The sequence below is a fragment of the Scyliorhinus torazame genome, chromosome 17, assembly GCF_047496885.1.
Source record: "Scyliorhinus torazame isolate Kashiwa2021f chromosome 17, sScyTor2.1, whole genome shotgun sequence".
NCBI lineage: Eukaryota > Metazoa > Chordata > Chondrichthyes > Carcharhiniformes > Scyliorhinidae > Scyliorhinus > Scyliorhinus torazame.
This window is the reverse complement of record NC_092723.1, coordinates 166,038,776-166,052,328: the sequence shown is the minus strand read 5'-3', so window position 1 is coordinate 166,052,328 and position 13,553 is coordinate 166,038,776. Positions and strand designations below refer to the sequence as shown.

The 13,553-nt window shown below is 48.9% G+C and overlaps 1 protein-coding gene across 1 annotated transcript in view; it reads right to left on the bottom strand.

The window, feature by feature from the left end:
- The window catches only part of LOC140394372 (cytochrome P450 2K1-like), a 39,230-nt gene that overhangs the window by 899 nt on the left and 24,778 nt on the right, over window positions 1–13,553 (bottom strand). Inside the window, exons 5-8 of the mRNA XM_072481573.1 lie at window positions 13,171–13,344; window positions 11,095–11,236; window positions 10,752–10,939; window positions 10,022–10,163 (exon numbers count right to left, since the gene is read on the bottom strand). Coding sequence (XP_072337674.1) covers window positions 10,022–10,163; window positions 10,752–10,939; window positions 11,095–11,236; window positions 13,171–13,344 — 646 coding nt within the window. The remainder of the gene's footprint in view (window positions 1–10,021; window positions 10,164–10,751; window positions 10,940–11,094; window positions 11,237–13,170; window positions 13,345–13,553) is intronic.

Below are 13,553 nucleotides of genomic sequence, written 5' to 3'. Positions count from 1 at the left end.
CCCAAGCCGGGAATCGAAAATGGGACCCTGGCGCTGTGAAGCAACAGTGCTACCCACTGTGCTAACGTGCAGCCCTTATATATTGGATGCAAGAAATATTAATATCACAAACAATGGGCATAATGGGATAGTTGATACTTCTGGTTTCACACAGTTCAATAGAATATTGGTGTAATAGTGATGTAATGAATGCAAGAACTGCTCCAATCTCTGGCGAAGCTGATTATGCCGTCAGGGCAGAAACTGGTGGGCAGTTCTGACCACAATTAACAGGAGTTGGAGACAGTTCTGATCACATTGTCCTGTGTATGGGATCTCTATCAGCATAGCAACAGTGAAAGTTAACCAATGAAGGATTGATCGCACACCTGCTGCCAAGCACGGAGGGATAACAGTTTGGGTGTGAGGTGAGCATGCATGGTGAGGAGAGGAAACCCTTCCAGAGCACAGGAAGAGAAATCAGGAGATAAAATAAATCTATGGGATCAACTTAGAAGAGGAACGAGTCTGGTCAGACTGTGACCCAGGGACTGTGACCCAGTGCTGCTTGAGTGCCATTTCCGAACCTGCTATTTAAAGGCTTTATTGACAACCATACATGGTCCCCAAAGGATCACATCATCCTCGCAGCTCAATTAATCTTTTCAAGTAAAGTAAGCTCAACTATTGAACACCCCCATTTAATATCATACCCTTGATCTTTGACAGTACAGGGTCCCATTGCATCCAAGTTCTGATCTGTTACGCAGATACAGGAAGCATCTCTAAAACGTTCGTAGCCATCACAATTCCCTCTGGCACTGGTGAGGGTGTTGAACGTACATGCTAAAGGAGAAGCTGAAAGCATCAACATTTGCTATTTGGACTTTGGGTCGGTGCTCCAAGGCGTATTCATGTGCCGGGAGTATTGATACCCATTGTTGTATTGTCATGTGAGAGTACCTTTAAGAAATGGGTGTTTAAGAAATGTACCTTAAAGAAATGGGTGTTTATTATTGCAGTGATGTCAGAGTGTTGGTGGAGCTGGGCTGCCTGACAGATTTTTACTTTCATTTTAGGCTGTTTGCTGCAGGGTGTGTTTTAGTTTCGTTTTCAGTGTTGGAGCTGAAGCCAGGCAGAGCAGGTGCACTGTTGATCTCTCTGCCATGAAAAGACTATCTCTTGATCATTTGGTGAATTCAGAATTCTAAATGTTCTCAGTAGTGAATGTAAACCTAATGTGCTTCTGTTAAAAGATGTTTCTTTTGTCTTCTGGATGTTGTTTGGAAGTTATTAAGGATTACTTCGTGTCGTATTCTTTGGGGGTTGTATTTGAATTGATGGTTGCTAAGATGTTCACTCTATGTTTTAAAAAAGGTTAACTTGAGTTCATAGAATAAACATTGTTTTGCTTTAAAAAAATACTTTTCCATTTCTGCTGTACCACACCTGTAGAGTGGGCCGTGTGCTCCCCATACCACAATCTATTAAAAGTTGTGGGTCAGGTGAACTCCATGATACGTTTTGGGGTTCTCTAAACCCTGGCCCATAACAGTATCCTGGCGGACGGGGTGGGGAAATGACTTATTTTCTTTAAATAATCCAGGTAATGGTTTATGATCTGTTACTATTCTGAAATGCCTCCCAGACACACATTGATGGAATTTTCTGATGCAAATGTTCTCTGCTAATCTTTATTTTTAAATTGGGTGTCTCAGTTCCATCATTCCATCTGTGGGAAAATATAGCTCCAATTCCACAGGGAGATGCACCACAGGTAAGAACAAGCTATTTTTTCCGGGTCAAAATGATCCAGTAGACCTGATGACAGAAGCTGTAGCTTCACCTGAATAAAAGCCATTTTTTGAGGTGCCTTCCGAAACCACCTCTGATGTTTTCTCAGTAAGGAATGCAGAAGCGTTAACAAGGTAACCACGTTTGGACAGAATCTATCGTGATAGTTTATCATTCCTAAAAAATATTTTAATTCTGTGATATTCCTTCTTGCTGCCGCTTCCTTTATGACCTTTACTTTTTCTTCCATGGGAAGAATATACATTAATGATCTGGAAGAAGGAACTGAACGCACTGTTGCTAAATTTGCAGATGATACAAAGATCGGAAGAGGGACAGGTGGTATTGAGGAAGCAGGGGGCAGAAGAATTTCGACAGGCTAGGAGAGTGGGCAATGAAGTGGCAGATGGAATACAATGTGGAAAAGTGTGAGGTTATGCACTTTGGAAGGAGGAATGGAGGCATAGACTGTTTTCAAAATGGGGAAATGCTTAGGAAATATGAAGCACAAAGGGACTTAAGAGTCCTTGTTCACGAGTCTTGTCATGTGAGAGTACCTTTAAGAAATGAGTGTTTGTAGAAATATCTGTAGTGGATGTACCTTGAAGAATTGGGTGTTTATCAGTGATGTCAGAGTGTGGGTGGAGCTGGGCTGTCTGCTTGTACTTTCGCTTTAGGCTATTTGCCACAGGGTGTGTTTAGTTTTGTTTTAGATTTGGAAAAGCTGCAATCACAACAAGATGTGTATGAATCTCTGCAAGCTTATGAATGTTCATTTGGTGATTTTAAAGTGGTAACTGTTCTCAGTAGTGAAGTTAAACCTGATGTCTTTCTGTAAAGGGGTATATTTTCTTTTGTCTTATGGATGTTGCAAGGAAAGATTAAGAGTTACTTAGAGAGTACTGTATTCTTTGGGGAATTTATTGGGGTTGGTAGTTGTTAAGATGTTTACTGTGGGTTTATAAAATATTAACTGGTTTCATAAATAAACAGTGTTTTAATTTAAAAGTACTGTAGATTTCTGTTGCACCACACCTGCAGAGTAGGGTCGTGTACTCCCCATAACCACAATATATTCAAAGCTGTGGGTCAGGTAAACTCCATGGTACAATTTGGGGCTCTCTGAACCCTGGCCCATACTAGTCTCTTAAGGTTATAGTGCAGGTTCAGTCGGCAGTTAGGAAGGCAAATGAAATGTTAGCATTCGTGTCAAGAGGGCTAGAATATAAAGAGCAGGGATGTACTTCTGTGGCTATATAAGGCTCTGGTCAGACCACATTTGGAGTATTGTGAGCAGTTTTGGGCTCCGTATCTAAGGGAGGATGTGCTGGCCTTGGAAAGGGTCCAGAGGAGGTTTACAAGAATGATCCCTGGAATGAAGAGCTTGTCATATGAGGAACGGTTGAGGACTCTGGGTTTGTACTTGTTGGAGTTTAGAAGGATGAAGGGGGATCTTATTGGAACTTACAGGATACTGTGAGGCCTGGATAGAGTAGATGTGGAGAGGATGTTCCCACTTGTAGGAAAAATTAGAACCAGAGGACACAATCTTAGACTAAAGGGCCGATCCTTTAAAACAGAGATGAGGAAGTATTTCTTCAGCCAGAGGGTGGTGAATCTGTGGATCTCTTTGCCGCAGAAGGCTGAGGAGGCTAAATCACTGAGTGCCTTAAGACAGAGATAGATAGGTTCTTGATTAATAAGGGGATCAGGGTTATGGGGAGAAGGCAGGAAAATGGGGGTGAGAAAAATATTAGCCATGATTGAATGGCGGAGCAGACTCGATGGGCCGTGTGGCCTAATTCTGCTCCTATGTCTTTTGGTCTTATGGTCTTATAAGCCCTTTCAAAAAAAAAAAAAAAATTCACATTTACTCTGTACCTCTGAGAGATTACGTGACTAGCCTGAAAAATACACTTCTCTCTTCTCAAATGCACTCCAGCGTTCTTAAACAATTTCAGCACCCAATCTAAATAATAATAAATGCTTTTCTTCAGTGGAGCCGGTCATTAATACACTTCTAAATGCACAATAACTCTGGGTAATCTCAGCAATAATTTTTCCATGGTGCACTGGAAAATGCCCCAAATGGTAATCAGATATACTCGTACAAGCCTTTGTGGTTACATACCCCTTGATGACTGATCAAACGCTAGCTGCTGGGAAGTATGACTCATATTGAGTTTCATATACATTAAGCAACCAGCCAATTTAACATGTAGGTCCTTAATCTTCAGTATGGGGTATCTGTCCAATTGGCAGCTCAATTGACAGTTAGCTTGTAATCCCTGCAAATGCAGGCTGTCTTGTCAGGTTTGACGACAGGAAAAATTGGCGCTGCCCACTCCATAAACTTCATCGGTCTTAAGAAATGATATGAAATGAAATGATAATCGCTTATTGTCACAAGTAGGCTTCAAATGAAGTTACTGTGAAAAGCCCCTAGTCGCCACATTCCGGGTACAATCGGGCTAAGGCGGCACTGCATCGGAAGGGGGTGAAATTTGGAATGTTGCAGCCGGCGCGACTGTGGGTCACTTTCAAGAGACGCCGGAGGAGGCATGGACCTTTATCCAGGCCGAAAAGTTGGGACTCGGATTGAGGGTCGGTTGCGAGGGGATGTCGGGAGGGGATTGATGTGATTGTTGTGTTTTGGGGGATGTTCTGTTCTGTTTGGTACTGTTTTTCTTTGGGTGCTGGGTGGGGTAGGGTGAAATGGTTCGTAGTGGGGGTTTGGTGAGAGTGTGGGCATCGGTGGGTGGAAGAGGGGGCCCCATTGGGGGGAGGGGAGAGGGGAGGCCCGAGGTGGGGGAGCTGGGATCAGGCCGCGAAAGGGCGCTGCGCCAGAGGGGGCGGAGCCGGCTTGGTGGAAAGCACGGGTTTTTTCCCGTGCTAGGAAAGGAAGGGGGCGGGGGGGAGGGGTGGTGCTGGAGATGAGCGCCCGCTGATGGACAGAGGGGGGAGATTCTCACACTGGGGGTGTCGATGGAGCGGCCGGGGTCAGCAGGAGTCAGCTGACCTACGGGAGTGCTATGGGGGAGCAATGCAGCTAGGGGGGGACCTAGTTTGGGGGGGGGGGGGGGAAACTGGGTTGCTGCAGCATTGGCCAAAAGGGAGCTGGAGCCTGAAGAGAGAGTCGGGGCGGGGGTCTGCCGCTGGGGGGAACGGAGAGAGCGGGAGGCACGGGCACGTGGCTGGCCTAGAAAGGGAGATGGCTAATCGGCGGGGGGGCAGCCCAGCCCCGCCCAGCCCAGCCCGGGGGACAGCCCAGCCCAGCCCCCTGATCTGGCTGATAACTTGGAATGTGAGAGCCCTGAACGGGCCAGTGTGTTCACGCAGCTGAAGGAACTGAAGGCAGATGTGGTCATGCTCCAGGAGACGCATTTGAGGTTGGCAGACCAGGTTAGGCTGAGAAAGGGGTGGGGAGGGCAGGTTTTCCATTCGGGGTTGGACGCAAAGAACAGAGGGGTGGCGATTTTGGTGGGGAAGCGGGTGCCGTTTGAGGCGCAGAGCATCGTGGCAGACAATGGAGGTAGGTTTGTGATGGTGAGTGGTAAGCTGCAGGGGGTGCGGGTGGTATTAGTGAATGTATATGCCCCGAATTGGGACGATGCCGGATTTATGCGGCGCATGTTGGACCGGATTCTGGACCTGGAGGCAGGGAGCTTGATAATGGGGGGGGGACTTTAATACGGTACTGGATCCAGTTTGGATCACTCTAGGTCCAGAATGGGTAAGAGGCCAGCGGCGGCCAAGGTGTTGAGGGGGCTTATGGACCAGATGGGAGGAGTGGACCCATGGAGGTTTGTTAGGCCGGGGGCCAGGGAATTCTCTTTCTTTTCCCACGTCCATAAAGCCTACTCCCGGATTGACTTCTTCATTTTGAGCAAGGCGCTGATCCCCGAGGGTGGAGGACACGGAGTATTCGGCCATAGCCATCTCAGACCATGGGCGAGATTCTCTGACCCCCCGCCGGGTCGGAGAATCGCCGGGGGCTGACGTGAATCCCACCCCCGCCGGTTGCCAAATTCTCCGGCACCGGAGATTCGGTGGGGGCGGGAATCGCGTTGTGCCGTTTGGCGCCCCCCCCCCCCCTGCGATTCTCCAGCCCGGATGGGCCGAAGTCCCGCTGCTAGGATGCCTGTCCCGCCAGCGTGGATTATACCACCTCTCTTACCGGCGGGACAAGGCGGCGCGGGCGGGCTCCGGGGTCCTGGGGGGGGGCGCGGGGCGATCTGGCCCCGGGGTGTGCCCCCACGGCGGGGGCCCACCGATCCGCGGGCGGGCCTGTGCCGTGGGGGCACTCTTTTCCTTCCGCCTTCGCCACGGTCTCCACCATGGCGGAGGTGGAAGAGACTCCCTCCACAGCGCATGCGCGGGGATGCCGTGAGCGGCCGCTAACGCTCCCGCGCATGCGCCGCCCGGCAATGTCATTTCCGCGCCAGCTGGCGGGGCACCAAAGGCCTTTTCTGCCAGCTGGCGGGGCGGAAATTAGTCCGGCGCGGGCCTAGCCCCTCAAGGTTGGGGCTCGGCCCCCCAAGATGCGGAGGATTCTGCACCTTTGGGGCGGCACGATGCCTGACTGATTTGCGCCGTTTTTGGTACCGGTCAGCAGACATCGCGCCGATACCAGAGAATTTCGCCCAATGCCCGCACTGGGTGGAATTCGAGATCGGGTAGGAGAGGGACCAGCGCCCGCTGTGGCGCCTGGAGGTAGGTTTGTTGGCAGATGAGGAGGTGAGCGGTCGGATCCGGGGGGTGCATTGACAGATACCTAGAGGTTAACGATAATGGGGAGGTGCAGGTAGGTGTGGTCTGGGAGGCGCTGAAGGCGGTGATTAGGGAAGAGCTAATCTCCACTAGGGCCCACAAGGAGGGGAAGGAGAAGAGAGAGAGGGAGAGGTTGGTGGGAGAGATTTTAAGGGTAGATAGGAGGTATGCAGAGGTCCCCGAGGAGGGACTACTCCAGGAGCGACAAAGCCTCCAGGCTGAGTTCGACCTGTTGACTACCAAGGAGGCGGAGGTGCAGTGGAGGATGGCGCAAGGGGCGGTGTATGAATACGGGGAGAAGGCTAGCCGGATGCTGGCACACCAGCTTCGGAAGGGGGGAACATGGTGCGGAGTGCGGTGGGAATAAATGGGGTATTTAGAGACTTATATGAGTGGCTGTATAGGTCTGAGACCCCAACGGAGGATGGGGGATGCGTTGTTTTCTGGACCGGCTGAGGTTCCCCAGGGTAGAGGAGGGGCAGGTGGCAGGGTTTGGGGCACCGGTAGGGCTGGAGGAGCTGACTAAGGGGCTGGGAAGTATGCAGGCGGGGAAGGCACCAGGGCCAGATGGGTTCCCAGTGGAATTTTACAGAAGTATATGGACCTGTTGGGCCCACTACTAGTGAGGACTTTCAATGAGGCGAGGGAGGGGGGGGGGGGGGGGGGGCGGTCCTAGCCCCAACGATGTCCAGGGCACTGATCTCACTGATCTTGAAGTGGGACAAGGACCCTTTACAGTGTGGGTCGTTTGGGCAATCTCGCTCCTCAGCATGGATGTGAAGCTGTTAGCGAAGGCGTTGCCTACCAGAATTGAAGACTGTGTCCCGGGGGTGATCCACGAGGACTAGACGGGTTTCGTGAAGGGAAGGTAGTTAAAAACCAATGTGCGGAGGCTCCTAAATGTAATCATGATGCCTGTAGTGGAGGGGGAAGCGGAGATAGTGGCGGCTATGGATGCGGAGAAGGCCTTCGATAGGGTGGAGTGGGGGTACCTGTGGGAATTGTTGAGGAGGTTCGGGTTCGGGGAGGGGTTCATTAGTTGGGTTAGGTTACTGTACGAAGCCCCGGTGGTGAGTGTGGCCACAAATCGGAGGAGGTCGGTGTGGTAATACCAGGTATTGCAGTACCTGAGAGGTGAATGACCATTGGCTAGACCGCGGGGTCTACCATTGGGTAATGTACAAAGCCCCGCCCGGAGAGGCGGGGTATAAGAACTGTCCCAGCAGCCTTCACTTCTGTAACATCGCTGCTGGGTACAGTTCTATCTATTAAAGCTGAATCGATATGACTCCTCGTGGTCTCAAGAGTATTGATTGTGCATCAGTCGGAATACCTTCGGCTGTACCGGGGGACGAGGCAGGGGTGCCCCCTATCCACCCTGCTATTCCCTGCTATTTGCATTGGCAATTGAGCCTTTGGCGATGGCTCTGAGGGAGTCCAGGAACCGGAGGAGGCCGGTGCTGGGGGTGGGGGGGCGGGGGGGGGGGGGGGAACACCGGGTATCGTTGTATGCCGACGACACCGGGTATCTTTGTATGCCGACGACCTGTTACTGTATGTGGTGGGGGGAATGCCAGAGGTGATGCAGATCCTCAGGGAGTTTGGAGACTTTCACGGGTATAAGCTCAACATGGGGAAGAGTGAGCTGTTTGTGGTACACCCAGGGGACCAGGGAAGGGGGATAGACGAGCTTCCACTGAAGAGGACAGAAAGGAGTTTTCACTACCTAGGGATCCAAATGGCCAGGAGCTGGGGGGCCCTACACAAGCTCAACTTGATGAGGCTGGTGGAGCAGATGGAGGAGGAGTTTAAAAGGTGGGATATGCTGCCACTCTCCCTGGCGGGTAGGGTACAGTCGGTGAAGATGACGGTGCTCCCGAGGTTCCTTTTTATATTCCAGTGCCTCCCCATCCTGATCCTTAAGACCTTTTTAAAGCGGGTCAGCAGGAGCATCATGGGGTTTGTATGGTCGAAAAAGACCCCGAGGGTGAGAAGGGTGTTTCTGGAACGGAGCAGGGACAGAGGAGGGCTAGCGTTGCCTAATCTGTGTGGGTACTACTGGGCTGCCAATGTGGTGATGATACGCAAGTGGGTAATGGAGGGGGAGGGGGAGGCTTGGAAGGGGCTGGACATGGCTTCCGGTGTGGGCATGAGCCTGAGAGCGCTGGTGACGGCACCGCTGCCACTCCCGCCGACAAGGTCCAGTGGTGGCGGCGACCCTCAAAATTTGGGGGCAGTGGAGACGCCACAGGGGGGAGGCAGAGGCTTCGGTGTGGTCCCCGATCCGAGAGAACCATCGGTTTGTCCCGGGGAGAATGGATGGGGGGTTCCTGCGCTGGCACAGAGCAGGTATTAGAAGGATGGGGGACCTGTTAATAGATGTGACGTTTGCGAGCCTTGGGGCGTTGGAGGGAAATTCGGGCTCCCCTCTGGAAATGCCTTCAGGTACATGCAGGTAAGGGCGTTTGTAAGACGGCAGGTGAGGGAATTTCCGCTGCTGCCAGCACGTAGGATCCAGGATAGGGTGCTCTCGGGTGTGTGGGTTGGAGAATGCAAGGTCTCGGCGATCTACCAGGAGATGCAGGAGGAGGAGGAGGCCTCGGTGGAGGAGCTGAAAGGTAAATGGGAGGAGGAGCTGGGGGAGGAGATAGACGAGGGTACGTGGGCAGATGCCCTGGGTAGGGTAAATTCGTCCTACTCTTGCGCCAGGCTTAGCCTGATACAATTTAAGGTTCTGCACAGGGCGCACTTGACTGGGAAAAGGTTGAGTCAGTTTTTTGGAGTAGAGGACAGGTGTGTGAGGTGTTCGGGGAGCCCAGCAAATTACGCCCACATGTTCTGGGCGTGCCCAGCGCTGGATGGATTCTGGAGGGACATTGCGAGGACGGTGTCTTAGATGGTAAACACCCGGGTTAAGCCGAGTTGGGGGCTCGCACTATTTGGGGTATCGGACGAGCCGGGGGTGCAGGAAGCGAAAGAGGCCAGTACTCTGGTCTTTGCGTCCCTGGTAGTCCGGTGGAGAATTCTGCTACAGTGGAAGGAGGCGAGGCCCCCAAGCGTGGAAGCCTGGACCAGCGACATGGCAGGGTTCATTAAACTGGAGAGGGTAAAATTTGCCTGAAGAGAATCTGTGCAAGGGTTCTTCAGGCAGTGGCAACCGTTCCTAGACTTTCTTGCGGAGCGTTAGGAGGTGGACAGCAGCAGCAGCAACCCAGGGGTGGGGGGGGGGGTTACTTTGTGTTTACTACTGTGTTTATTATCGTTTAACGGAGGGCTTGTATATTGGGGGAATAAGTGACATAGCTATAAGATGTTTATTTATGTGTTCTTTGTTTTTTCTTATTTCTGTAAGGGTTTGGTTGAAAATATGTAAACATTTGAATAAAAAATTTTTTTTTAGAAACACATTTTAATTTCCCCAGCAAAGGAGGGAAAGTTACAGCACTATATAGTCCTAGAAAATAATAAGTTGAGCTACCTGCAGAGAAAGGTATGAAGGCGTCTCTCTTCACAAACTTGCCCTCAGCATCCAGAAAGTGGGATGGGTTGAACTCATCTGGTTTTTCCCATTGGGTTTTATCGTAGAGCACAGAGGACAGCAATGGAATCACTTGGGTTCCCTGAAAATAGTAAAACATCGTTTCAATATGATTTTGTTGTTATATTTCAAAGGCATTGTTGAAATTATTTGCACTGAAGGAGCCTTTTGGCTCATCAGATCCATGCCAGCTTTACCAACTGTACAATAACTTGCAATTTCAATCACGGTGGCACGGTGGTGCAGTGGTTAGCACTGCTGCATTACAGTGCCGAGGACCTGGGTTCGATCCCGGCTCCGGGTCACTGTCCATGTGGATTTTGCACATTCTCCCCGTGTCTGCGTGGGTCTCACCCCTAATACCCAAAGATGTGCATGGGTAGGTGGACTGGCCACACTAAATTTCCCCTTCATTGGAAATTGTTTGTTAAAACTTGCAGATTTAATAATAAAATACCCCACCAGTGTTTAGACATAGCTATATGATTTGAATTAAATATAAAATGGTACTTTTAAGTTGATGTGAGCTAGCCACTTTGCCACGAACAATGCGCAATACAATTGGATGCAAAGTTGAACACTTATTTCCTCTCCTATCCTGCCCTTTCTCCTGCCTCGATTAAACGTTAGAATATTAGACCCAGTTGAGGCCATAATTTCCCTCGTGTACCTTTGGAATGAAGAATCCTTTGAAGTTTAAGTCCACTGTTGTTTCATGTGAGATGTTCAGGGGCACAATGTCGGCAAACCTCTGAATTTCGTGGATCACTGCGTTAGTGTACGGCAAATCTTTCCGATCTCCAGCTCTGGGAGATCGTTCTGATCCAATAACTCTGATAATTTCCTCGTGAACCTTTTCTGCAAGTCAAGCAGATTTCCAAAGTGATTGGGATAATGGTTATGACTTCATTTGAGCAAATGTTAAAAAAAACACATCCATGGCAATCCAAAAATATGAAGCACACAAAATGCTATAACAAGATCAGGCTCGAATCAATTAGACTGCTTCTTACTCTGAATCTCTGGATATTTCATCATCAGAAGCATTCCCCAACGAAGTGTGGTCGAGGTGGTCTCCATCCCCGCAGCAAATAGATTGCTCGTGGTGAGTGTTAAGTTGTTTTCATGAAAGTATGAATTGGGATTGTTGGATTCCTACAGAAGTTAACAACACAAAAACTGAGAATTGGGGTTGGAATCTGTAGAGTACATACGATATGGATGACATAACTAACTTGAAACATTTATTATTGGGAAATGAAGCACAGGAAATGTGCCCGGAAATAGAGGCAGCAATGGGTTTTGTTGTCTGTAAACTGCAGACACTTTGACCAGTTTATTAAACAAAGGTTTTACCCCAATGTCTTTATTGATGAAGCGAACAAAGGACAACAGCAAAAGGACAACATAAATTAGCCCAGAAACATTCACTAAAAGGTCCCAAGATTTATAATCTACCCGTGCCGATGGACTCAATCCTGCCGCGGATCCTATTCTCTGAGTTTCACATTCCTCAGGGTCTGCATTGCGAAGGTGGGTCTCACTGGCTGCTTCCTTCCATCTCTGGTCAGTCTTCCAAATCGTCATGGTCACCGCCACAACGGGTTTTCGCTGGGGTGTGTCCTTGGATGTCTACTTCCATTCCCCTCCCTTCGCACCTTTCCAGAAACGTCTCTGGCCCTCGGCCAATGAGGTCTCAGGATGGGGTCTCAATACCCAATGGACTTGTTGATGGCCGCTCTGCTGGACACCAGGAACCTGCCCCTGGGTGTCCATCTCCGGTGGTGTTGTTCGCACGTAACCTGTTGCCACATAAGGTAATGGCGGGAATTCTGGGTACCAGAAAGTCTGGCTCTATCTGGGAAAGCCAAAACAAATCGATGCATCTGAACAGAGCCGATTTTCTCCTGGTGGGTGATTGTCAAGACAGGTCCAGACATGTCCTGCCAGTTTGTCTGTGCTTAGTGTATTTGAGTTTGGTCAAATTCAAATTCCAATCAGCCTGCCTGGAGTTGACTGCAATTTGATTTTAAACTTTTAATTCTTAATTTAAGGTGTCCAATTTTATCAGGCTTAAAATCCAGGCTGTTGCAGATTACCACAGTTTAATCCAGTGTCGTACTGAGGGAATGCCTCATTATCAGAGATGTCACCTTTGGATGTATTGCAAAGAGAAGCACTTGAGTCCTCACCACTGTCCTAACATCTTGTATTTTTACTCATGTCTTTCATGACCTTAGAATGTTGCAATGTGCTTAACAGCCAAGAAAGTGGGTGAGTTGTCTTATGGGGAAAGATTGGAGAGGTTACGTTTTTATCCACTGGAATTTAGAGTAGTAAGAGGTGACTTGATCAAATCCTTTCAGATCCTGAGGGGTACTGACAGGGTGAATGTGAACAGGATGTTTCCTCTAGTTGGATAATATAGAACTAGGGGTCACTGCTTAAAAGTAAGGATCACTCATTTAAGATGAAGATGATCTTTAGTCTCTTCCTCAAGAGGCTGTGTAAGCGTAATCTTTGAATATTTTTAAGGCAGAGCTAAGTAGATTCTTGATTACCAAGAGGGTGAGATGTTATCAGAGGTATGGAGGAATGTGGGGTTGAGGTTCCAATCAGATCAGCCATGATCTTCTTGAATGGTGGAGCAGGTTCAAGGGACTGAGTGGCCTACTCTTGCTCCTAATCCGTATGTTCATGTGTTTTGAATGTAGTTAGTTATATGTAGGAGACAATAAGTCAATTTGGGGATGGAAAATGTCCACAAACAGCTGGGAGTGACCAGATAGTCTGTTTTAGTGATGTTGATTGAAGTCACATCACAAACAATGACTACACTTTGTTGCCTGTAATGTGCTTTGGACCATCCTGAGTGACAAAAGACACAATATAAATGACAACTCTTTTTAAAAATAGTCATTGTTTTCAAACCCTTTACATAGAGTCATCCATTTTCAACATAGAAGGCCATTCAGTCAATCATGCCATGCTGGATTAAATGAAGTTGGCTTCCCTCACCCCATAAAATAAAACCAACACACCTTACAGAAAATCTACAGCACTTCTGAAGAGATGGGTATAGTTTCTACCTGCTGCTGTCTCAACATGAACGCATCAATAAAACTCCTCGGGTCATTCTCATCCAGTTCCTGACAATGGTCATTGCAAAAGGCCTTGAAGGAAGCAATGTTTTGCTTCGAATTAGAAATAAATGTTTTGTGTGATCCAGGTAGGAATCTCAAGAAGGGAAATGCATTGTACAGCTATGGAATAAAAATAAAGTAATGCTATTAATCTTAATGTCAAAGCAAACTAATTGCATCAAAGTACTCCTTAATTGCAGACTGGTTTAGCTCAGTTGGCTGGACAGCTAGTTTGTGATGCAAAACAAGGCCAACAGCGTGGGTTCAATTCCTGAGGTTATTCATGAAGGTCTGCTTTCTCAACCTTGCCCCCTCACCTGAGGTATGGT